Source organism: Pyxicephalus adspersus, chromosome 1 (genome assembly GCF_032062135.1).
Source record: "Pyxicephalus adspersus chromosome 1, UCB_Pads_2.0, whole genome shotgun sequence".
Taxonomy (NCBI): Eukaryota; Metazoa; Chordata; class Amphibia; order Anura; family Pyxicephalidae; genus Pyxicephalus; species Pyxicephalus adspersus.
Genome location: NC_092858.1, coordinates 39,210,958 through 39,237,763, shown reverse-complemented (window position 1 = coordinate 39,237,763; position 26,806 = coordinate 39,210,958). Strand labels below are relative to the sequence as shown.

General features: G+C 37.8%; 1 protein-coding gene and 1 long non-coding RNA gene across 6 annotated transcripts; one reads left to right on the top strand and one right to left on the bottom strand.

Moving 5' to 3' along the window:
• The first annotated feature begins 1,093 nt into the window (after positions 1-1,093).
• LOC140327940 (glycoprotein-N-acetylgalactosamine 3-beta-galactosyltransferase 1-like) lies at positions 1,094-21,679 on the top strand. 5 transcript variants are annotated; one of them, XM_072407221.1, is made up of 6 exons: positions 10,651-10,895; positions 11,145-11,221; positions 14,617-14,909; positions 17,253-17,441; positions 19,435-20,096; positions 20,964-21,679. In XM_072407221.1, exons 4-6 carry the CDS (start codon positions 17,255-17,257, stop codon positions 21,225-21,227), a joined length of 1,113 nt encoding a protein of 370 aa, XP_072263322.1. In that variant the 5' UTR covers positions 10,651-10,895; positions 11,145-11,221; positions 14,617-14,909; positions 17,253-17,254; the 3' UTR covers positions 21,228-21,679. The 5 variants fall into 5 exon arrangements, with proteins under 5 accessions (XP_072263305.1, XP_072263312.1, XP_072263322.1 ...); XM_072407204.1 differs by lacking the exons at positions 10,651-10,895; positions 14,617-14,909 and adding an exon at positions 1,094-1,249; XM_072407211.1 differs by lacking the exons at positions 10,651-10,895; positions 14,617-14,909 and adding an exon at positions 1,414-1,432.
• On the bottom strand, positions 9,667-11,136 carry LOC140327972 (uncharacterized). The gene is made up of 2 exons (XR_011920191.1): positions 10,809-11,136; positions 9,667-9,834 (listed from the first exon to the last, which is right to left on the bottom strand). It is a non-coding gene; the product is annotated as an uncharacterized lncRNA (long non-coding RNA).
• Positions 21,680-26,806: the final 5,127 nt, after the last annotated feature.

Genomic DNA, 26,806 nt, shown 5'->3' with positions numbered 1-26,806 from the left:
ATGTGTTTTTATTAGGGTAGCATATCCTGGCACGGAAGAAGCGCCAGGTGCCGCCATCTTCCGTCTTCTTCTTTCTTCTGGGAACATCACCCAATCTCACACTGCGCAGATAGGAGACTGGATCACCTAGCCTGGGGAAAAAAGAGATGCCAATCTCACTGTGCATGCGTAAAATTGGCATATCTTTCCACTCAGTGTAGGAAAATGCCCCCAATAGCCTCCCAGGATGCATGATGTAGGTATCCCGGGAGGCTCTGCGCTCCCTTTTGGTTTTGATTGCAGCAAAGGAAAGGGGCTGCAGCTTTTGTTTTGTTTTTTTTTTTTTAAATATATTTTTACTTTAAAAGGGTTGTCTACTCTTATGTAAAGTAAGAATTTTAGTTAAGGTCTGCTTTGCGTAGTGCTGAAACTTATTGAATCCAAGTCTGTACTGCCTCCTTTTACTCTTTGGTTTCCTGTCTTTGCATGATAGTCCTTTACTTAAATGGATGATAGGTAAAGAGTTCATTTTGGTAACCCAGTTTTCATGTGCATGCTAATATTGCCCTTTGTAGTACACAATAGAAGCTAATAAATTTAGCATTTACATTTCCAAAGGCTAATATTTGCCTTCTTTGGTTTGTTTTGTGAATTGTTAAGCTAATGTCCACTTAGCTGCTATTATGTTTTTAATTAAAGGTGCAGTTTACTCTAGTTTAACAAAAGAAATACCAAACACCTTGCAAGAAATGGTCTGTTTCTGTTGATCAGGGTGTCCATTTGCTTGCAGATAAGTAATATATAAGTTCCCCTCCTTTTTGCTGATATTCTACTTTGGGCCAGCTCATATTCTTCTTTACAGCACAAGGCACTGGTAACTTTGGGAAGAGGGCATCCATTTTTAGAATGAACCCCACACAAAGCACCACCCCATGGTAAAGGGCTTGCATATTCACCTATGTCCAGACTAGTTTACAGGGGCATGTATACCCGCTGATGGTGTATGAAGTGCCTTTTGTAAAAATCAGTCAATTTCACATATTCCTGAAGCTAATTGTTAGTAAATGTCATTGTGACCTTGTTCATATTGCACAACTTCATAGAACAAACAGCCGTTTGAGCTATTGTTCATGTAGCTTAGAGAGTGTGATATTCAGCCGCCAGATAAAATAAATCTGGTCTATGAAACAATTCTAGATAAAGAGAATAACGTGCGCACAATGTTGTAGTGAATCTCCTCCACAAACCCTATTAACAGAAGGTGGAAGAGGTAAGGGAAAGCACTGTTCATGGCAAATTAATTCTACTAATTCCTTTTATTTTTTATTGTTTTGTTACTGTGAATAATTTTATCTTTTAATTATAAAGTACAAATATAAAACAACGGAGACAAAGACTGCATACATGTCACAGAAGAAGAGGTCACTGCTCAATTGAGCTTCTGGTCTGAGAGGTTAGTAAGTCTAGTATACAATAGGTTTGGGTATGTTAATCAATCTGTGACTAATTATTGATAGTTAAAAGGAAGAGAAGAAGAAAGGTAGATGGGTAGGCAAGTTCAAAGAGATGGGATCTGAGAGTTTGCTTGAATATGGTAAAGATAAAACCAAACTTAATGGGATGAGGGTAGAAAATTCCAGAGAGTGGGACAGCCCTAGTGAAGTCTTGAAGCTGTGTGTAAGATAGAGTAGTAAGGTTTTTTTTAATTATCCAAGGTTGAAGATTAAAGGGGTGTATAAGTTGTGGCATAATTTAAAAGTAAAGGACAAAAATCTGCATTTGATTCCGAGGTGTAATGGTAGCCTGTGGGGTAATACAGAAGGAGGCAGCAGATGAGGAATAGTGATGATGAATTGTAAATATAAGTGTCTAATAAATTAAACTTTGTGAAAGGGGAAGGATTATGCCGGGAGTATAAACGTTCTTGAATGTCTTCTTTCTGCACTAAAGTTGTAAAGGTATAAAATGATTTAGTTTTTTATTGTCTCCCTGCATATACATGTCCCATTGTGCCAAAAGAAAGTTCTATGAAGTCCTAAGTCCAACACCATAGTTTATAGAAGAGTTTCAGCCTCTTCGTAAGCAGTAAACATCCTGAAGGTGAAATTCCGGAAATAAGCAAACTGCTCCTAACAACAGTAGACCATTCCTGCAGTGTTTCAATTCACTAGCACTGTTGTTACTGACCTCTGCGCTTTGTCCTACATCTTCTTGATTTATTCAGCCAGCATTATATGGTCCTGACATCTGTATCCTGCAAAACATATTTCCAACCTTTGCTCTTTGTGGGGTCAGAAGGGTAGGGTAACCACTACAAATTACTGACCCCTGCACTCATCCTACTAAAATATAATAACCTAAAATATATAAATACATAATAACCTCTGCACCCTGCATTGCATACTGCTGAATGCTGCTTTATATTATGTGTACATAGAAAGCATATGTAATGGAAACAACATTTTACAACAACATTACTCCTATCCTAGAGGCTGAACAGATTGGTGAGCCCTAGGAACATCAGGTTAGGTGCCTGAAAAGCCATTGTAAAGGTAAAGTAATATGAGACTGGACTTTGTAAAGTGTTGCATATGTTGGCACTATATAAATACTGGTATTAATAATAATAATAATAATAATAATAATATTAATAATAAAATAGCAGTGAACAAACTCACATAAAGATGTAACTAACCACTCTTTGTAAATTCATTATTTCTGTTTCTCGAAACTGGGGGTGATGCAGGATCTGATATTTGTTCACCTGCTTTAGTCTCTAATAGTTTTCTTTGGTACACAGAATATTGAGCTTTTCTACAACTGACCTGTGTTGACTGCCAAGTTTGTGAAATAGAGACATACTATAAAACTGCAAGGCAGGAAAAGAGTAATCAAAAAAGTATGAATATCTGTCCTTACTTTTATTTAGAAGTTAGAAGGTTATAGGTTTTTCCAATTTGTACACAAACATTACATGAACATGAAAATACTTTTAAGTAAATGCAACCTACATAAACCCAACATCTATACTATTTTCCTACTATAAACAATGTGCACTATATTAAAAAAGGCAAATCTTTGGTGATCCCAATATCGTTAGCAATTACATTATTTGATGTGCATGATATTATGACTCCAGTAATGTTCTGTTCTGGCCTTCATTGCAAATCAGTGCTAATTACTAAGAACTAAAATGCATTCTGTTAATGTGTAGTGTGCCTTAACTAATTTACTTTATTTCTTCAACAACTAAATATTCACATAAAACAGCAAACATCAGCAATAAAAACCTATTGATTATTGAAGGAAACCTGTAGTAAAATAGATATATAGGCTGCCAATGTTGATCTGCAGAACTGCTGGAAGTCAATGAAAACCATGGGGTTAGCATTAGGCAACTAGATTTTCCAGATTATACATTTCATTTAACTTTTTAACTGCTATTCTTACAGCTAACATTTAAGGCTAAAAAAAATAGTAACTGCAGCCATTAGTTTGTATTAAGGTTTGACAGCCAGCTTTCTCATTTTTAAAAGTGGTCTAGGCAGTTGTAAAGCCACCTGACCAGTTTAACACATTGTTACACAGTAATGCGCTCCTTACTTTTCCATTTTTTGGAGTTTTGAGATCTGAGATCACCCCTCCCTCCATCAGCTAGGGAATATTGGGGTTCAGAATAGAGGGTAGTGGGAAGAGCCAATATTTACTTATTTCCTCTATGATTAATAAACTGAGATGAGCACTAACATATTCACAGGCTTAGACTATGTACACACATGCAGTGGTTCTCGTCCGATAATCAGCTCAAGGCTTGGACAAGAGTCTGGCCTGATTTGAACAAACGTCCTGGTGGATAGATGGATGAGGAACAATTGTAATAAAATTGAGCAGGGAGCCGCTCTGTTGTTTTTTCCCCTCCTCTCTCTATAGAGCAGAACGATGCTGTATGTACAGCTCTCATTCATGCTTCCTGCAGTCGTTTGTTGGTTGAAAGGATAGACTAGAAAACAATGTCCCTTTTCAACAAAAATGATATGATTTTATACTGTTTGAGCAAAAATTATGTGACATAAAAATGCATTCACTCATCTTCACAATTCTAAAGCTCACGTTTTTCTTAAAACACACAGAAAAAATTAAACCAATAATGTGTAAATGTCACTCTGTGAAAAATGGAAAAACTGTTTCTCCTTCATGTTGGGCTTTAAATGGGGATATTTTTCATTCTATTTTTAACCATGCTTGTTTTTATGTACTGTTTTCTATATTGTTCTTTGTTTTCTTTCAAATTACTATCTATGTTTTATAAAAACATGGCCTAATTCATATAAGCTTCTCTTAATAATTTTATATATTTCTGTGTACCATAGTCATCTTGTAATTTAATATGGTTGTTCTGTATTTGTGATCATTTATATTTATGTAACCACATTTTAGTTTGTTTCTTTAACATTTATTTTTTTTTCTTATTTTATTGTTCTTGATTGCCATTTTGTATATTTTATCATTTGCCATTTCTTTGGTCTGACAGTGAAAGAGCTATATAAAACTTTTATTGACTGCCACATTATTGCTGCTTGCTGCAACTTACTAGACCAAAAGCACTGTAACTTTTCTGGTTAAAAATTAATAGTAAGTAAACTGTAACCACGTGAAAGGTTTGCAATATGTAAAATTGCAAAACCTTTCTCTAATCCTCCTTTCATCCCATTGTGTCTGAGAACAGGACATAAGTATCTGTAATTACCGCAGTCCAGGATCTTCATTCATATGCTTGCTTGTTTTTTTTATGTAGCATGTGTTTTTATGTAACATAAAACATTTTCTTTTAATCTATTACTAGGATTAAAACATAACTCCAGCTCAAAGTTTTTTTGAAGTTTTGGATTGAGAGGAAACGTATTTATTTATTTCCAACCGCTTTTGCACTGTATTGAAGAGATTCACCATCATTTCCTTTCAGGCTACAATGTAAAAAATCCCTAAAATAAGTGCACCTGAGAAAGTGCATTTTTATCCATTCACACACAATCTAGAATGAAAATAAAGTCTGGCCCTAAAATTGCGTGTTTGAAAAATATCTCTAAACTTTTCATGTTTGCATTTGTAGCACTCTCCCCTCTGGGGCTGTAAGTACCTGGGTCCTTCCTGGTAGGGAGACAACAGAAACTCATAAAGGCTAGCAGATCTTGTTTGTTAAAAAATCCAACACCAACATACAAAGGAGACGTGGTGAGGGACCTAAAAGTCCCAGTCCTGCATTTAGAACACCTGTGGAACCCTGTCCTTAGGGTTGAAGCCTCAGAGGTCTTTAGGGCTCCCTGCCCTTAACTTTCATATTGTCAGGGGTACCCCAATTCTCCCTTAAGTCTCAGTTCTCTGTTTAAACTCTTAAGGTGCGTACACACTTCCAATTTTTATCGTTCCAATCGAACGACGAACGATCGATTGGGCAAAAAATAGTTCGTAAAAAAGTAACCAACGACACCGACGAACGAGGAAAATTGTTGGAAACGAACGACCGGACCGGCGGATCGGATTGGGCGACGATCGTTGAACATCGTTCGTACGGTCGTTCGTTGATCGTCCATGTTCAGAGCATGCGTGATGAACGAACGTCCGTTCACTTTCCTGTCGTGCACATAGTTCCTCTATCGCTTAAACGATCGTATCTATTGTGTGTACAATATCTACGAACGATCGTGTCGTTACCTCTATGTGCAGGATCGGTGCTATACGATCGTTCATATATATCGTGCAGGAACGTTCGTCGTTCGTTTTCCGACGATAATAATTGGAAGTGTGTACGTAGCTTTAGTGACCACCTAAAACTGCCATCGTCACACAAATAGTGCATTAGGGCTGTGATTGGCTGTAATCTGTAGGTACAGGTACCACCTATGCAGCAACAGACAACCAACTATCACTCCCTGTGGGAAACCAAGTTCCAGAATTATCCAGAATTTAGCTTAACCCAGTGTTTCTCAACTTTTTAACATGGGGAACCCCTTTGAAATATTTTTTTTGATGTTCCCAGGGAACCCCTTATACAGTTATTGTATCCATAACTCACAGTACATTAGTGTAGTGGTCAGTGGGAAAAACGTCACCGTCACAGAAAGCCAAAAAGATCCTTGGTGTCATTTCAACTGACCTGAGAGTTACAACTTGGAATCAATAATAAAGTGTATATTTATAAAAATAAAAAAAAATCAGAACAGATAAGGGTAGAAATGTCCTTTCACTTACTGTCCTAAACACACAACATGAAATAAGAGGAAAACTCTTCAAAGTGAACAAAATTTTATCAGAAAAGGTATCCCTATTGGAGGATTTCCCCCCACCTAAAGCTCTAATGGCAAATCCAAATTTGGTCCCCCCCCCCCTCCCCAAATGAAGTATTGGTGACAATAGTGAGGGGGTTAATCTTCTCCTTTATATTTCCATAAGTCTGCTGAGCTTGTTAAGGAAATAGGAATAGTGTACGTATAGGGTATGAATATATGGCATTTAGTAAGCTTAGGGTGTTGGCGGCTGTTTGAGGTGTCTTCTTGACTAAGGGGGGGATCACCAGGGAAGGGAGGAAAGCACCACTACAGGTTTCTTGCTTAGGGCACCAAAAAAAAATAGAAATGACCATTATGTCCTTTTTAGTTTTTTTTATAAATCCGGAGTAAGTTTAACTTTTCATATTGTGAGTGCTAACCAAGTGAAATCACAGAAAATATTTCCAGTAACACCCAGGCATTTTTTACATATTTTTCTCATATTGTTTTCTCATATTGCAAGTGTAAATGTGAAGTAGGCCTCACAAGAAACCGACTAATGGTTTGACACACTCAGCAGTGGTATCAGTAATGTCATTGTGCTTATTTTCATGTTACAAGTCACACTGGATTTGATGCAGCAGGTTGAACAGAAGGAAGACTCTCATTCTTTGTTTCTGTGGAGGTGTTAGTGAGGAGTGGGAATTTTATGAGGAGCATCCACTGGAGCAGGAGGTAAGGGGAGGAGGGCTACATGAACAGGATGGAGGAAGAGCAGTAGGAACTACTGGAGGAGGAATTGTCAGGTTCCACACTAGGAGGTGACACAGGTCATCAGTCTAGCAGACATTTTAGGGGTCATGCTGTGAATGAAGAAGACAGGCCACAGTGGGAGGCAGAAGAAGCTAATTCAGTTTCTATCTTCGGCAGCGTCAGCAGATTGAGGCAACTTCAGCCTTTTGGACAGGATGGCCAACTATTTAACGTCTAATCAAATTTGTAAAAATGTCTATTGTGTTGCATCCATTCACCACCTACATATTTGTAGACCATGTGAATCAATCTTTGAAGATGATGATTTGATAGTGTGTGCAGGGTATATGTAAATGCTTCATAATACGATAAAGCAGATGAGCTTAAAATTGGATCAGATAAGCCCTACCCAAATCTAATACTAACCTGCTGGATAAGGAAGGATCAAGGAATTAAATGCCTGTAAATTGGAGTCATTATTAAGGTGTAGATCCTGCCAAAAACAGTGTTCTAGTTTTGTATAGCAAAGGACAAAACATTTCCTTTTACTTGCTGTCCAAAACAGGGAAAACTCTCCAAAGTGAACAAAATTTTACTCTGAGGGAGTTGAGGGATCATCACATTTCTTCCTTTTATTTTATAAATATTTGCATCAATCTGCTGAGCTTGTCATGAACCTGTTAATGATATATCAAGGAATATATGTGCAGGGTACAGGTGCCATTTGGAAATGGCAGGGGGTTTGGGTGGTTGAGTTCTAGTGCTGCCCAGAGTACAATCATAAACGTACCCAGTTCCAGGCTAAAAGCAATTTGTTAGCAGGTCATACGTTGCCATGTTGGGGGGAGTGGGGGTTATGCAGTTAGCAACTATGGGAAGGAATAATTTTACAAAACGATTTTAGATGGGAAGTGCAGTACTGGAATAGGGCTACATAGCAAGAAAATGAAAAATCTGCTGCAAAAGTTAGGTCTTTTTTTATAGCTGAGACAGATAACCTTTAAAGCTGAACCAAAAATGAAAAACAGCTAGAAAGGAATTTGTGTAATTGAGTATTTTGTGTTGGACATCGAATTCCCCAGCTGGACACTCCCTACTTGTACATGCTTTGTGGTAAGATACATATAAGTACTGTAAATACAGGGCTTAGGAAAGCCATTCTCTCTGTACACTTCCAATAACTAGAATACTATTTTCTGTAATGTGCTGAGCCAAAGTAAATCTATGTTGAATTTAACTTATGTCTAACTGAAGAGTTAAAGCGTATGTCCAGACAATTTTATTTTTAGTTTTGTACAAAGTACAAGGTAATCAGTATAGAGGTAAGGAGTATATATCCACTCATATTATTTTTTACTGCCATCACACCACACCAGGGAGATATTCCTTTAACTCCTTTCCTAAAGGACACAACAGGGAAGAAGAAGAAATCTGTCCCAAGAGAGCAACATTTTCATTCTATTCCTTCACCTTTAACCCTGATGGTGGGCAGGGTCTAACACATTTCTACTTTAATTAAAGTTAGGAAAAGTTTGCCTTTACATACACTTTAAGCTGCCTCTTAGATTTGAGTGGATGGTATCAATCAGAGCCACTTCAGATTCTGATTTTAGATATCCTGACCTTGGATCCTAATTCTGAATTTGAGCAATCTGAGCTCAAATCTGAGTTTGACAATCCTGAGCACAGGAAAATTATGCACTGAGAGCTGACCCCATTGGCATGCCACTCTTCATTTTCTTTTTTGGGCTTACATCAGTGCAGCTCTCTATAAATGATAGTGCTATTTTATTGCTTTTGTGTTGGTGACAAGAAAAACAGAGCTTGGAACTAATGGGGACAAATAGGAAAATGTGGGTAGACAGTGCTTGCTGCTATTAAACTTTCCTGTTTTTCTTACATTGTGACTGTTAACCAAGTAAGATCATGGCAGTTATTTCCATTTATACACAGGCATAAATTCCCATAAAATCTTTATTAAATTCTCTCTTTTAGTCTCCCCTAGCTTGTGGGGAAGGGTATTACAAGAAGCTGACATGAAACATGACAGAAAACTTATTAAAAGCCTTAATTAAACAAGGCATATTATTATAGTAATTATTTTAATTATTGTAAATTATAAGTATTAACTTCGGAACTGAATTTTTTTTGCCTTCTTATGTTAACAAAGTTTCCCCAAATGGGGAATTTCAAGGTAGAACTACAGTGCAGTGTGCAGACACATTTGGCCTATAAATCAAGTATTCTGTTCATCACGTTGCTTCTTTACACTATTTATATATAATAATGAACCTGAGTGCTATTAAAATTGGGGTTTAGTTGGGCTTTAAATAAAATTTAAACTGCAATAAAGTGTGATATTTTAATCTGTATCCAGATTTGCGTCCAGCTTTAAACAAAGCTGATTTTGAATATATACATACTGCATGACAACTATGTGAAGTTGTGATTTACAGAGGAGTTTGGGTTATAATTTTTATGGGCTTCATTATATCAAGACCTATGGAGTGTGGTCATATGTACAGCTTGATATGAAGCTAAACATTCCTAAAAAAAGAGAAGAAACTGCACATGATATGACAGCGTAAAGCTGACCTGCAGAAGAAAAAAATTAAAGGATCACAGATGACACAACAGTGTAAAAATGACCATCAGTAGGGCAATAAGTACCAGCAGATGTTTTAATACAAGAGTTATGACTGTGACTGATATAAATTAAAGTAGTTTTATGATATTCTTGTACTTATTAAACAATGAAGTAGTGTGCTGCAGACAAAAGGCAGCTCCAAAATCTGGTGGTCAGTAACAGGTGAATACTGCACTTTCAGCATGCAACCTTAAAAGAAACACATTATTAACATACTACAAAATGTATATTCCTAAAATAAATAAATACTACCATTTGAAACAAATCACAATTTTTGTGAAAGTCTTTGCAGCCAAAAAAAAAAGGGACAGCTAGAAACGATCACTGGCATCAAAATGCATAATAAAATTAAAGAGCAAAATAACCACCAATAATAATAATAATATAATAAATAAAACGTTAGAAGTAAGTTGCCCAAAGAGCTAGCAATTGGAATTAAAATACAGTGGTCCTAACACTAATCTCTCCCTGCAGTTGGTTGGTGTTCCTTATCTTTTCCTTATAGCAGCATTCAGTACACTGGTACTATGGCTGCTCTGGTCTGAATTATCCAGCATTTCTTGTTCTAAGCCTTCTGGACAAAGTATACGACAGAAAAAAAAATTCACCAGGGCAAATCTGTAGGCTATATTTAGATTGGCAGTGAGGTTGTAGTGCGGTTACTGCTTCCTCAGTAAAGACACAGCATGTAGCAAGTACCCTACTGCAGCCCAAAAGAGAATAAATGGGGGTGGCAGTGAAAACTTTAGTAATGCTCACTGGCTCACTGCCTGCTGTCAAATCTGTAAAAGCTGGTTCTTTAAGATCCAAGGAACCAGGAGCTTCTCGGGATTGCTTGCTCCCACTGAACCCTTATATTAGAAGACAACTCGCCTTGTTAAGATCCTTGATGTGCAGTGGGTACACTTTACTTCTGAAAAAATGTAAACTTTTCATAAAAAAAAAAACAAAAATAAAATACAGTGTGTTGCTTTAAAACAAGAAGCTGAGGATATCACTAATCCAAGCTCTTGCTGTTTTCTTGACAAGGCAGGATTAGTGAACATGCAGCCCAGTATCCACCCTTAGGAAAGACGTATCTGCCTCCACACCCTTTACAGGTTTATTATGACGTATAGTTCAGATTACACATAACTCATTTGCATCACATTTTTAAATCTTACCTTTCCTGGTCAGAATACTGCAAAGGAGAAAGGTTCACTTCCAATTTTTCATGTCTTGAAAATGTGATGCATGGAAAACCAAAAAAAGTAAGGTTGTAGTTTTTTGCTGAAATAAGAATGGTATTGCTATGTGTAATGAATAGAATGTTGTGTATGTTTTTCACACCCAGTTGAGTTTGTTATAAAGGCAGGATTGTGAATGCTGACCATTGTATACAAATGCTTTCTGTGCTTTGGAAATAGTCAAAACGCCTTTTAAATTAGCTGAATCTTCAATTTCAAATGTCTGTGTCAAATTCTTCCTGTATTGTGATCTTTACATATCATTTTTTTTAGCTTCCTTTGCATAGTACAATACTTCCTGAACGCTTCATTCTTCAGCAATTGAAAGGAAACACACAATTTATCTCAAGGTCAGTAGAAACTCTGGGTGTTTTTCATAGTTTTTATAGTACTTCTTTATTATTGCAGTGATTATTTTTAGTTATTATTAAAGATATTCCTTATTTTTTTTTTTATTATTTTTGTTGGTGCAAGTTTTATGCACACATTTGTTTTACATAGACAAGACCTTTTTTAAACTGCAAAAATATTTGTTTTTCTCCACATATATCAACAACAAGGCACAATGGGCTGCTGACTTTACTTTCCTCTGCTGCAGTTAAGCAGCAAAACTTGGTGATCTATCTATCTATCCATCTACACGTTCCATTATTTTTAATTATTACATACCTGCATCATTTTTTTTTATCAATATATTATCTCTGTTTATCTATATATAGATATAGTTCTAAAACGATAAGCCATTTTTTAAAGACAATTGTACGTAACTTGGTCTGTAAATAATAAAATCAAGTATTTCTGCGGGTCACTGTGTTTACAATTATCTTTAAAAAAACTTAATGGATGAACACAGTGTAATCTCTTTGTACTAAAACATGGTTGGCTGATGCCGTCAGGGGTTTTTAAGAAGGTGTGTCCAATGAAACTTACAAATCATTTGCCACTGCCAAAAAATGTTCCTTAATCTGTGTCCAGACATCAGTAGGCAAAAACATCTAAACTTTATAAAATTAAAAGGTCTGTGCTCCCTATAGACAACAATTGCTCAGACAGAAGAGGTTTGGCCTAAGTACAAATAGTATTATTCATCCATTAAGAGTGTATACAATGGACCCAAACCTAAATCCAGGTGTGGTAGAGACAGATCACCATTGTGTCTAGCTGTATCATTGCTAAGGATGGGCCAGTGTTTCTATTAATATGACAAACGTGTGGAGTTAAAAAGGTAAGGTTAGTTCAGTTGGTTTTCAGTTTTGATTATTTCTAATTAGCTTAAAAGATTTCTTGTCTAAAGATAGGACCTTGTTAAGAGACATCAGAAGGTCCTCATACCCCCACACTGTTTAAGATTCAAACACCAGGTCTACTAGTTTAAAAAAGAAATTATTGGAGGAAATAAACCTTGCAGTTCTCATAAACTGAATATAAGGAAAGACTTTATTTGGAAAGAAAACTGTCATAGATTTAGGAATGTATCATTGTTGGTGGATTTTTGATTGAATATAGATTGGTGAGTAAATCTGATTTTAAAATAAATTGTTGATCTATTAATGTAATGGTAGCATCATAGTATTTGTATAAATGCCAAAAGTAAAAACACTGATATATGGTCAAATCACATCCATGCTGTAGAAGAAACAGTCAGATAGTAGAGTCTTAATATGTATACGTTAAGTACATACTGCTTACCTTAAAATGTAGGAATTCATCAAATGGAGTGGCTGAAAGATGCAATTATTACTGACAGCTTTATGACAGCTAGGAAGATGGTATTGAACTTTGTGAAAATATTACAATAAAGGCAGCAATGTATATAAAATTTTAAAAAAACAACTCATTGCACTGCTGTTGTGGACTTAATAAACCACACTGGGTGGTTCTTTTCTGTCCGAATGTCTAAATGCGGTACATTATTGTTCATGAAAATTTATTTTACATTAAAATATAATAGTATGAGTATAATAAAGTTTAAAACACATTAAAAATCATGTCAAAATAAACAATTAAATAAATTAAATTGACAAATAAAATAAATAAATATTATACTATTATATTATACTGTAAAATATATTTTCATGAAAGACAATGTACTGTTTTTACACTCAAATTCACTGTATTGCATTCAATACAGTTATTTTGTATTGAATGCAATACAACGCCACCGTCACCGAGAACTCCCCGGTGACTCATCAGGTGCAGAGGACGCCGGCCAGAGGAAAAGAGAAGACGGAGATTGCGGAGAAGGACACCGGCAGATCAGGTAAGGCTGTATTTATCATTGTTTTACATTGGTTTAGCTACCCTGAGTGTGACTCGGGGTTACTGCACTCAGCATCTTTTTTTACCCCCAGTCACACTTGGGGTTACCGCTCGGCAGGTTAATTAAGGAAGATGATCTGTTTGTAATAATATCTAAAAGTTGTCAAAATAATTTCTGAATTAAAATGATGGGCAATAGCTGCACCTTTGAATGCAGTTTTAATAATACCAATAGAATTAATAATAATAATAATAATAATAATAATAATATATATATGGCATCCCATTACTACTACAAGGGGGAGGAATTATGTAAAAAAGCCCACTTCAAACAGTCCATGACAATAAACCTGTTAGTGGATTAGTGGGTCTGATAATGACTTTGGCAATGCTTCCACCCAATAAATATAGGGCTTCTGAGAGCAGAAGAGATTCCTTTCCTGAAGAATTAACCAGTAATCTAAACAAAGTGATCTGGGCAGAGCAACCTGCACCCAATATATAACAGCTATAAGCACATATATACCCATAAGAATAGAAGCAGCAAGAACTTTATTTATTAGAAGATTAATATTACAATGTGTATTCACTATACACAAATAAGGTCTCAGTAAGTCAGATCAGTGGGAGTCCTGGTGGAGTTGTAAACATGTGTTTAGCAGAGATACTTCTAAAGTAGACTTGCAGCAGGATACAGTTGCAGACCCCCTTAGGATGATCACAGATGCTGTGAATTGGAACTCCAGGAAGACGAGTCAATGGCGACAGGAAGATCTTCCAAAGGGTACTTAGTAGTTTCTCACCAAAGTGGTCAATAGTGTGAGAGGGAGAAAAATAGTCAACTTATCTACTTAATAATAGGTCACTAATCTGCTGTTGCAACTGGGCCTCTAACTACTTATGGGCCACTGAATGCCCAACCTGACTCTACCCTATACTTACTGTGACTTCTAGTTTAAAGAAAACTAGGTTCAAAGCCCAAAAGGAGACTATAAGCAGTTAAAGTAAAGAGACCTCTATATAAACTGCAATAAATAGGTTCACCAAATAGTGTAGATAAGATGCAAGCCACTACACATTCACAATAGCATATATTTGTAACTGTTTAGTACTGTGTATGTGAAACTGACAATGGGACAGATATATTTTAACTCTTGGATCTCAAAAAAACATGGAGCCCTGAGCAACACTTGTCTGTTAGTCTGTCCTTGGACTGGTAGAAATTCAACACATAGAACAGCAACAGCTCCCATAGGTAGGTAATGTGTTTCAATTCTGTATGTCAGTTCTGTCTGATGATGCTGGGCCAGCAATGAGCTGCAAATATGCAGAAGGCCACTTTTATGGAAATTACCTATTTCAAAGGCATAATTGTCATCGAGGTCCTATGCAAAGCACATACATAGGCCATAAATATAAGTGTAAACATTACTACTACAGGCGGTATCTCACACAGGATGTTTTTTTCAATTGTGTGGCACCCTAGTGTGGGTAAGAACCCTGGAGTCCCTTACAAAATCATTGATGGTGATCTGGATGGAACCAAAACAGAGCTCTGATGGTTGTACTATTGCAGAAACGTCCAGGAAACAAAAACACTTGGACCAAGGAGTTAATCTCAGAGAAAGCAAACAAGTGATGCTCTCTTGGCGAGTGTCCGCCTGAAGAAAACAATCGTGCCTATCTGCCAACTGGTGATGTTTACTAAAGTTGCAGGACATAGCCTTCATTAGTCTTGTCCACATTTAGGACATCTTGGCACTAACCAAGCTGAAGCAGGTAATTTTACTAGTGTGAGACATGAGGGTTGGCGGAGAAGTATTATTGGGGGTTGTGTGTGTGGGGTGGAGAATAGAAATGACTGCATTTGGCGATGTGCTTACACACCTCCCAGTGATTTCAAATTTGAAACAGAATGCAGTTCTGTGGAGTTGTGGAAATGTAAAGCTTACACAGACCCAACCCACCAATTTCACATTAAGGACTGCATGTGGGGCCCATACAATTGTGTTGTAGAAGACATTGGACCTGATTTAATAAAGCTCTCCAAAGCTGTAAAGGATAAACTTTCATCAGTGAAGCTGAGTGATGTAGCAAAACTGAAATGGATCTGGTCCAGGATTGAAAATATTTACTAGCAAATAGCAAACGACTTTTAAGAAATCCAATCTAGGTTTGCTGACTCATCCAGCTTCACTGATGAAAGTGTATCCTCTCCAGCCTTGGAGATCTTTAATAAATCAGGACCATTTAGTTGACATGTCTCCCCTTTAAAGGAGAAACAAAGTTTGACCTCAGGAGCAGTAGTATGGAAACAGAAGTCTGTAAATTTCTCCCCTGCGGTTTTATATTGTAACACTAGTCAGTTACTGACAAATAGGAACCTTCTGGCTGCAACAAAGTGTCCCACATCAACAATGGGGAGAAGCACAATAATGGAAGTAGTGGGCAGGTGGAATGTACTAGTGGGACGGCAATTCTTGAAATGTTCTTTCTTAAAGTTGGTGGGGTTAACAAGCAGTGTCTAAAACGACTTGATTTTTGCATATGACAGTTACTGAATGTCTTCTTCTGCACAATTTACCGGGTACGAATGTTACAACTACTCTGGATTACAGCTTCTGTTTTTGGACCTTACTCACTTTTGTTTTCTATGCTTTCTATGCTGCTGTCATAAAATCTAAAAGTCTGTTACCAGGCATAAGAGTCATGACACATATTCCTTTGGTGAAGATACCTCATTAAACATGTTGTACAGGTATTTTCAGTTCTTTTCAACACAAACCATCCATCCCCCGTTGTACAGTACCTGGGTGTGACATATGTTGGAATGTAGGAATCTAGAAGCTGATTGGCTTCTGTGATGACTTTACAGAAAATCTGCAATTTCTTAAAGGGAACAGATCTCATGCTAGCTTTTTGTGCTGGGACACTAAAAGAAAGTGAACAGTGTGAGAGAATCTTCCTCTGGTAAGGAATGGACTGGGTGTTGTAAATTGTTCAGGGCTATTATACTACAAATCTGTATGTAATTAAGTTTATGAGTTAATGCAATAGGGCTATAGTGTGTTCTGTACAGTTCTGCCCCATCGTTAATAAAACATTGATAAGGATGATGCTTGTGTATTAATTGTGAGACTTTATCAACAGCTGTTTTTAGTGCTGGAGATTACTCTGATGTGAAATGCTAAGACCTTTCCTAGTATTACATCCCATTAAGGCTAAAGACAGGTTCAGATCTGCAGCTAGATCAAGTGATCCCACAGCTCCTGGCAGCTGACACTTTGCAAGGTGCTCGGTCACGGCACTGCAGCGCAAGAATAGGCATCTGCAGATTTGACATCAGGCAGTAGGGTGCAGTACTGAACTTACTGCTGCCATCATTCATTCTCTGTGGGGCTGCCACTGGTGGAAGCTACTAGTGGCATTTTCCCAGAGGCAACGGTTCACTGGTATGAGGAAGAGGTATTTGCAACCTGGTTGCCAGTCTAAACGTTGGCCTGAATCTAAACAGACTGTGTTTAAACGTCCATGTTTTAAGTTCCCATTTAGTATAATAAGACAGTCCACATGTGAGCAAAGCCGTAAGGAAAGTGCCTACAGCATTTGCAAAGTGTCTGCAAGCCCATAAACACCCAATAAACACTGCTAAATGCTTGCAAAAACTATAATTGCCCAAAATGCCACCAATGAAATAAATAGGAAGTGTGTGGGCATTTCTCCTATTCTTTTTTTCTCTGCCATACACCTTGGTTTAAAATGCAAAGTGTAAATATTATTTGTTTAAATGCTAAAGTGTAAATATTTAAAAACTCATACATAGACTGTATGTTTTTTGTAAAGTGTTTAAAATTAGTCAGTGTAAATGTAGCTTAACCGGCATCAGTCCTATCTGACAAGGGAAAAATATACCAGCTAGATTTGTTAGAGGTATGCAGAGTGTAAAACAGTAAGTACACCTTGAATACTGTAAAATAAATGCAAGTTTACAATAACAGTAATCATTTCTAGATTCAGTGGAACAGAGCTGAGTTTGAGGTATCTACATTAATTTAACACATTTCTGTTTGGTAGATAAACCCTAAACCAATATATTGAGATCTTTGTTTTATGTCTTTACAGCCATGGCATTCTTCAGCAAGATATCATGGATTGCATTTTATCTTGGCATTCTGGTGGGCTTCTTCACAACATTTCTCTTTATTCACACCATCTTTCACAGTTCCAAGATAAAGCCACCTCTAGCCATTCGGTCTTGGAGACTTATGGAGAAGGTGCAGTCACTTGACCTTCCCCATACTCACTCATTAGGTAAACCTAGAGCATCAATTGCTTAGTAAATGAAATTATGTAACTTGTTTCCCTGCTGTTACTGTATATGATTAATGGGGTGACCAGTATCTTTTGTAGCTCATTAGAAAATGAAGATAAAATCTATACCATTGCTGGGATAAAATTGTGCTGGGGTCACTATCATAACTGTATTTACTATGACTGGGATGCTATTAGAATATATTTGGTATGTAGGGCTAAAGTTCAGTGATGAATGAGCAAGTGGCAGCACAAGAATGCTGATTACTGCCCTTGTTCTACTCTCAACCTTTTGCAGCGTATTTCCTAGTCAAGTGCACATAACACTTCTAGTATATTTTGGACTTTTACAAATACTGCTACCCTTGCCATGTTCAATGCATGTCACTCACATCATGTTTTATAAGGGGCTTTGGCCCATTTTCCCTATATCTAGAGAAAATACACCTGTATTATTTGATCAGACCAGGTATGTATAACTAGTATGTTTTCTTATAGGACATCTTTGGTTGATATTATATCCCCCCTACAGGATTATATGAAAGCATACATTTAAATTGTCTCATTCAGCCATAGGAATTAAAAAGTTAAAAAATAAAAAATAAAAAGGAGTTAAACAAAATCAGCAAGGTTCCACTGGCCAGGAGTTTGAAATACATTGCAATCAAATATTTAAAGATTTTCTTACTAATGTTATAAAGTATACATTAGAAACATTCACTATTTATTATGCAACTTGCACACACATATTTAACAAGTTCTTAAATTGTGATAGATAATATAAGATGATAATATAGATGCAAAAACCTGGAAACAAAATGCAAATTTTCACAATGTTGTTCATTTTGCCAATGTGACTAAGATCTAAAAGGATACAAGCATTATATTTTAATGTTTGCTGCTTCCCCACCTCCTTGATTGTTAGCTTTTCTGTTTAATAAGCATCACGATGGCTCATTGGTTAGCACTCTTTGCAGCATTAGGTTCCAGGTTCAAATCTCGACCTGGACACTATTTGCATGGAGTTTTAAGGTTATCCCCGTAATTGTGTGGGACTCCTCTGGGTACTCTGATTTCCACCCACATCCCAAAAACATGCAGTTAGGTTAATTGAGTTATTTGAGTTTATCAATGACATATGACTATGGTAGGGACATGAGATTGTGAGCCTATTTGAGGGACAGCTAGTGATATGACTATGGACTTTGTACAGTGCTGCATAATATGCCAGCGCTATATAAATTCTGTCGGAAAGGAATTCTCTGTTGGAAAGTGACTACAACTTGTGCAATGGCAGTTTTTTTTTTTTTGAATAGTTTTGTTGAATGGATTGGTACTTTGGTGACTAGCATAGCACAATGGGCTGACATTAGAAGCTTACAGGGCAAGCTGTGTGTCGGTATTAACAGCCTGTGATTAGCATTGTTAACAGAAAGCCATGTTGATTTGCTAAACAAATGTTTGCTGTTCACTATTAATAAATTATCCTCTTGCAAGGGGTACTTCAATTAGTTTTGTGAATTTGATGAAAAATCACTTTGCAAAGAATATCCAATCATGTCCAGAGAAATCTAAACAAACAGTTTGCTAATTGAACATCTGATATTTCTTTAGTAAATCAACCCCATTGCAACATATGTATCAAATAACAGTCAACTCTTATCCATGGGTATCACCAATTCATTGAAAAACTGTCCAACTTAGCTTGGTAAATTTCACAGCCCAGCCAACACAGGGAAAGACTTCATTGCAAGTCTCCTATCATTTTTGTTGACCTGTAGCCTGGCTAGAATTCACATACCTGAGTTGCATAACCAATATGATGTATTTATAAGGTTTTATGGGGAAAACACAGAAGGTGATGCTTGGTGTGAGGCTGTTTGTGGCCAAAAGGCATGCCAGCAGTCAGAATTCACATGTACATCTCTTTTCCAATTTGCTTTTAGGATTAGTTCACATATGTGATTATCCTTTTTTTTTGTTTGTTTTGTAGATAACAGTGAAGTAAGTGATGTACTTTCACAAAAAGTGAGAATACTTTGCTGGATTATGACTGGACCAAATAATCTTGATACCAAAGCCATTCATGTGAAATACTCTTGGGTACGCCACTGTAATGTTGCTCTATTTATGAGTTCTGTCACCAACAATACCTTCCCTACAGTGGGATTGGAAACCAAGGAAGGTAGAGATCAGCTGTACTGGAAGACCATCAAAGCATTCCAGTATGTGCACAAGAACTATCTGGAGAAAGCTGACTGGTTCTTGAAAGCAGATGATGATACCTACGTTGTGGTAGAGAACATGCGCCTGATGCTTTCAAATTATACAGCCGACCAACCCATCTACTTTGGGAAACGATTTAAGCCATTTGCCAAACAGGGTTACATGAGTGGTGGAGCTGGATATGTACTTAGCAAGGAAGCCTTGAAACGATTTGTGGAAGGTTTCCGTATTGGGACATGCAAACACACCACATCTGTGGAGGACTTGGCATTGGGCCAGTGCATGGAGAAAATGGGTGTTATAGCTGGAGATTCCAGGGACAATGAAAAAAGAGAAACATTTCACCCATTTTCACCTGAGTACCACATTACAGGACATTTCGATAAGAGCTTTTGGTATTGGAGTTACTGCTTATACCCCATTGTAGAGGTAAGACTTTTAATCAATACTGCTGGATCTATTCTCTAGCAATAATTTAAATACACTGCCCCAGTTTTACTAATTAAAATGATAATGCTGAACAGAGGTACTTGGTTGAGAAGGATTGTATTTAGGATAGGAAAACATGGAGGACTGCAAGGCCCCATTCAAGAGAATGATTGGACATGCAGGTGGAGGTGTAAGAGCTGGGATCATAGAGGTTGAAATTGCAACTGAGAAAGTTTCCACTTCTCCCTTTCTCTTCCAGGCTCTGAATAATGTCAGCATGTAACGAAGGGCAGAAGAGGCAAATAGTAAAAGATTTCCTCTGCTGGCTGTCAATTTGCATCTGCAGCTTTCCTGCTGAAAGTGAAGGACTTGAAGCAGAGGGGTGCCCAGGTTAAAAGCATGCGTTGAAATTTTGATCAGCATATAAAATCACATAAACCAAACACATAACATTGTAATAACATTGTTACAATGTATTTTTGAATAAAGCCCGCAAATTTCAAATAAAGGCTGCAGGCTTGGATCCAATGTGAATGAAGTGAAAGCACCTTTTAGAAAGCTATGTTAATAATAATGATTGTTGTGTCTCTGTGTGATCATGGATCCTAGCCTTAAACTGAGATTGAACTTCTTCCCAAGATAAAACTCTTCCTGTTTTTGGTGTAGAAAACAATCCTTGGATGATTTTAAGTGATTTGAAAATAATCCTGGTAAATATCTGCTAGATAAAAAAAATCATTTATACTAAAGTGTGTTGTGGAACAAGTACAGATTCTGCGAATGTTGATAGCAGTGCTATCATATTATGTGTAATACATTGTATGCATTATTGTTCATGATAATAATGTAGATTTATCATCTCTGCAGGGTCCCCAATGCTGCTCAGATCTGGCTATATCATTTCACTATGTAGATCCTGAACTTATGCATACTTTGGAGTACTATGTCTACCATCTGAGGGCATATGGATACTCTTATCGCTATCAGCCTTCATTGCCAGAAGCTGCGGACAGACTGCCGATGCACAAAGAGGAGGAAGTAAATATAGAAAAACCTCCAGGACCTTCTCAGGAAAAGACTTTAAATAACCTGAACACTTCATATCATAAGAATACACCCTCCTCCTCATAAACTGGGTTCATTCCCACAAATGATGAATGCTATACAGATGGAAAGAAGAAATAGGAGTCCTTTTATTCAAAACGTTTTGTTACTTTGAATCACACACAGCTACCACTAATATGTAAATTATTTAATGACAAACTTAAAAGTGAAACATTCAAAACATTTGAGAAGGATGGAGAATAAACTGTAAAAACACTGCAATCCCAATACACAATCATCTGCATGAAATGCCCTGGAATAATATGATATTGTCATGTTTCCTTGTAATAACAAAATTAGGTTATTTAACTCCTAAAATTGTCCTGTAACTATACGGAATTTAGTGAAATATTTATAGTGATAACTGATTAGGGTTTTGGGAGAACACTTTATAAAGTACCTGTTTACAGAATAGAATGATTGGAAATATTTTGTACTGAAGATTTTATACCAGAAAATAAATGTATAGAGATTACTAATTGGGGTATCAGCAGAAAATTTGTAATGTGCCTTGTTTATTATTAGATTGTGTTTTCTGAAAGGCTGGCAGGAAATTCAAAATAAAAACAGCAGCATATTAGAAGAAATCTGCTGGCAGGACGCCTTCAGGACTACAAGAACAGCCATTTCTTGTAGAACAGAAATTATGGTGATAATTCAGCTAGCCAGTAAAAAAGCTTCTATTGTGAATCAACCAGTAAAATGTATGATAGGGGCTTTCTGACAGGCTGCCATGAAACAGTCACACCCAGCTTACTTCATTACCCAATCAGGTGTTCGTTAAACTTTCAGCCAAGCCTTCTCTGTCAGTAACAGAACTGATTGGTTCTATGTATGAAAAAAAAGAAACAGGCCACACCCATCTGAGGTAATGACAGTGACTGATAACCCAGGAAGCCAATCAGATGACAGAAAACTCTCAGATTGGATTGCTGGAATACATAGATGCTCATTGTCATGTTGTCAGTATTCCCATCATATAGTGAGGCTGCCTGCTGCCATCTACTGGCTCATTCTAAGTTTACACTGATTATATATGTAGAAATAAATCCCTGTGGCTGTACAACCAAATCAAATTGGCAGATAAAATGAAATGCAGAATTACTTTCATGTGACAGATGCACAGACAGGGATCAGATTTGGGAACAGAAATAAGGGAACTTAATTGAAAGTTTCCCGTCTGTAGCAACAAATTTGTCACACCATTATTATACATAGGAACAGATTCCTTTTAGAAGGAGATTACCTGCACCAGGGCTCAGGTACTTTAACCCCCCTAGCGTTCTAATTCTGTCAGTTTTTTTATGCAAAACGTGATCCTAATTTTTTTGCATAGGTATTTTTGTTTATATTGTGGGCCTGTAATTCTTACGATTAACTCCCGGGTATGATAATTTTATTTATTTAATATATTATAATCATAAATTATAATATAATACATAATTAAAATAATATTTTTTAAAAAATAATGAAATAATAGACAACGTTATTAAAAATAAAATATAAATTTAAAAATCTACTTTTTTTTAATTTCATGTTGTGTGGTGTTTTTTTTCTGTAAAACCCATTTAAAAGCAGATTATATTGTAATCTGCTTTTAAATTTTCCGCCCGGACACACTCCCCGAATACATCACCACTCACATCACCCGGGAAGATGTCACATCCTCCCGGGTGATGCGAGTGGGAATGTCCCGCCCGCCTCACCCCAACCCGCATCTCCAGGGACGTGCAAAGCACAATGCAAACCTTCTGCATTGTGCATTGCATCTTCCAGGAGATGTGAGCAGCAATAGCAAATTCCGGGGTTGGTGCCAGCTGGCATCACCCCCAGAGTTTACTATTGCTGCTCGCATCTGCAGTGAGATGTGAAGCACAATCCAGTAGTCCTGCATTGTGCTTCGCATCTCACTGCTGATGCAAGCAGCGGGGTGGCGGTGACCCGGGTGGTATTTAAAAGTAGATTACTCGGTAATCTGCTTTTAAATTTCCCGCCCGGCCACGCCCCCCGACTGACCGGCGCCCTTGGCATCACAGCGGGACCATCAGATCGCCCCTGGAGCGCGGGGCAAAGGTGGGGGGCTTCTAAAGTTAACCCAAGTGTGACTCAGGATTACCGCTTTTTGCATGTAAAATCCACCCTGAGTCACACTCGGGATTACTGCTAGGGGGTTAATGTTCCCTCCCAACTCCCCCCCTGCCCCCCAGAAGTGATCTGTACAGACAGTGGGGATGATTAGTTCAGACACAATCATACAGAATTGTCACCTTGCAGGTATATTATCGATGGATTGGAATAATTATTCAATAAAAGTGTCTGCGTCCAATCATTTCAATCCATCTGTGCAATTCATGCTTTTTCTCCATTCACCAGCCAGAGGGCGCTCCTGACTTGAGCTGGTAGGTGACACATGTGTAGGACTAGTGACACATGTATCCAGTGCTGGTGACACATGAATGTAGGTGACTGGTGATATATATGGTTGTATAAATTTATATATATGAATGACTGGTGATACATGTAGGTAGTGCTGATAACACATGTATATAGGGTTAGTGACACATGTATGTAGGTTTGGTACTACATGTAAAGAAGAATGGTGACACATGTATATAGGACTAGTGACAAGTGTATGAAGAGTTGACACATACATGAAGAGTTGGTGATACATGTATGTCGTTCTAGTGACACGTATGTAGCGCTGGTGTTAAATGTATGCAGTGCTATTTACACATGTATGTAGGACTGGTCACACATGTATGTAACACTGTTGAAACGTGTGTTTAGGTTTGGTGACACATGTATGAAGGAATGGTGACACATGTATATGTAGGGTTGGTAACACATGTAGGAGGAATGGTGACACATATTTAGTTCTGGTGATACATGTATGTAGTGCTGATGATGAATGTATGTAGTACTATTGACACCTGTAGGTAATGCTAGTAACGCATGTATGCAGTTCTGGTGACACATGTATGTAGTGCTGACAACACATGTATGCAGGTATGGTGACAAATCTATGTAGTGCTAGTGACACAGGTAGGTAGTGCTGGTAACACATGTAGAGTTCTCATGACACATGTATATAGGGTTAGTGACACATGTATGTAGTTCTGGTGACACATGTATGTAGTGCTGATGATGAATGTACGTAGTACTATTGACACCTGTATGTAGGTTTGGTTACACATGTATATAGGACTACTGACACATGTATAGAGGACTGGTGACATGTGTATTAATGGTTGGTAATACATATTAGTAGGACTGGTGATAGATGTATGTAGGACTGGTGATGCACGTATGTAGGACTCATGACACATGTATGTAGTTCTGGTGACAGATGTATTGATTTCAGGTGACACATGTATGTAGTTTTGGTGACACATATATGTTGGAATGGTGACACATGTATGTAATTATGGTGACACATATATGTAGGATTGGTGACACATGTATGTAGTTCAGGTGATACATATATATAGGACTGATGACACATGTATGTAATTCTGATGACACATATATGTAGGATTGGTGACACATGTATGTAGTTCTGGTGACACATATATGCTGGACTTGTGGCACATGTATGGAGGACTGGTGACATTTGGTGTGCATTTAGCTGACCATGGAAGTGATGTATTGCAGTGAGTAGGTTTGTAATTTGCTGGGAAGAATTTGGTGAATGCCCCAGTGACCACACTGCAGGATATTAGGCTGAATCTTCCATCCGGGTGTTTTTGTATTTTCCAGCTATGTTCTTCATGATGATCACACAGATAATATATCACCATTGAATGTCACAGGCCGCACATTCATCTTTACAGCTCCAGCAGCACCGCCTGAATCCAGCCATCCTACCTGGCCTTTGACATGACTTGTACCCCATGGCCCAGCTTCCTCCTGTTGCCTAGCAACTACAGGCCTGCTTGTTTACTGCTATTGTGTGGGCAGCAGCATCCTTTCTGCTGCCCACACAATAGCAGTGAACAAGCAGGTCTGTAGTTGCTAGGCAACAATTGTAAACACTGGTGTTACTGGCCACTCAGGTTCACCTCCCCAGTCAGGCCCGCCTCCTCCAGGGCTCTCTCTGCACTCCTTCTTCCCTCCTCCAAGTCACAGTAGTTGTGAATCTCCCTCTCTGCCATCTTCCTGCTTTTCACTCCCACTGCCATTAGGAGTAGGAGGCCATTACTGTCCTGCTGGTCTTCAAAAACATGGTCTCCAAGACAGACTTGCTCTCCCAACAGCCATGTTGTTGTAGACCAGTAAACTGCGTACATAACCAGCCAACCAGGGACCAGACAAATATTAAGTGCTTTCTGATAGGCTGGCAGGTAATCCAAAATAAAAACAGCAGCATATTACAAGAAATTTCCTGGCAGGCTGCTTTCAGGACTACAAGAACATGGCCGCTGAGATCAGAAAAGTTTCTTGACCCTAGCAGCCATTTTCTTGTAGAACAGAAATTATGGTAATAAATCAGCTAGCCAGTAAAAGAGCCTCTATTGTGAATCAATCAGTAAAATGTATGATAGGGGCTTTCTGACAGGCTGTCACACCCAGCTTACCTAATAACCCAATCAGGTGTTGGATGACTTCCAGCCAAGCCGTCTCTGTCAGTAACAGAACTGGTTGGTACCATGTATGAAAACAAAAAACAGGCCACACCCACCTGAGGTGATAACAGTGACTGACTACTCAGGAAGCCAATCAGATAACAGAAAACCCTCAGCTGGGATTGCTGGAATACATAGATGCTCATTGTCATGTTGTCAGTATTCCCATCATCATGTCGTAAGGCTCCCTGCTGCCATCTACTGGCCTATTCTACGTTTACACTGATTATATATGCAGAAATAAATCCTTGTTTCCATTTCACTTATGATAAGTGTGTTATAATGTGTTCATGTGCCATGGTGCCCAACAGCAGAGCCACCATCAGAATAACACACTGGGCCCTTCTGTCTACAATTACAGTACAACATGAAATCTATTCCCAAGATCAATGGAACATCACTCTGCATAGATCACCTCCCTGTAATTGCCAGGTGTGAGGCTGCCATTACAGGGGGATAGAGCGCTACGGCCACAAATCAATTTTAAAGTTACAAATTCTTACTGTTCTGCTATTCAACACTCATAAAAGTTGCATTGTACATTGAATGTTTTGGTGCCAATCAAAAGACAAAGAAGTTATAAACGTGAATAAAGTTTAATATCAATGTCCCCACTTTTTATTGTATTCCCTGCCCCATGGTCTCCTACATTCTATACTGCAATTCCTGCACAGCTATCACTGATGGGATGAGCACTGAGCACTTCAAAGTACCCCCTCATGTGATCATAACAGGAATGACTCATACCGCTGCTTTGAAATCAACCAATCAGAACGAGGTGTGACGATGCTGTGTTGTCATAGCGACTGATTTGATATCAACCAATCAGATTGAGGTGTGATGCACGGCACACTAGAACAACCAATCAGATTGAGGGGTGACACTACTGTGAGCAGACAGTAGGGTATATATTGGGGTGCAGGGGCCCCTCAGTCTTTGGTTGTAACAAACCTCTGAACGAACAGCAGCACTTTAGAGTGACTC

Excerpts from the sequence above, each read along its gene's own strand:
- LOC140327940 (XM_072407204.1), top strand. The coding sequence starts at position 17,255 with ATGGCATTCTTCAGCAAGATATCATGGATTGCATTTTATCTTGGCATT. Across the intron at positions 17,442-19,434 it reads TCCCCATACTCACTCATTAG|ATAACAGTGAAGTAAGTGAT; the intron begins GTAAACCTAGAG and ends TTTGTTTTGTAG. Across the intron at positions 20,097-20,963 it reads GCTTATACCCCATTGTAGAG|GGTCCCCAATGCTGCTCAGA; the intron begins GTAAGACTTTTA and ends TCATCTCTGCAG.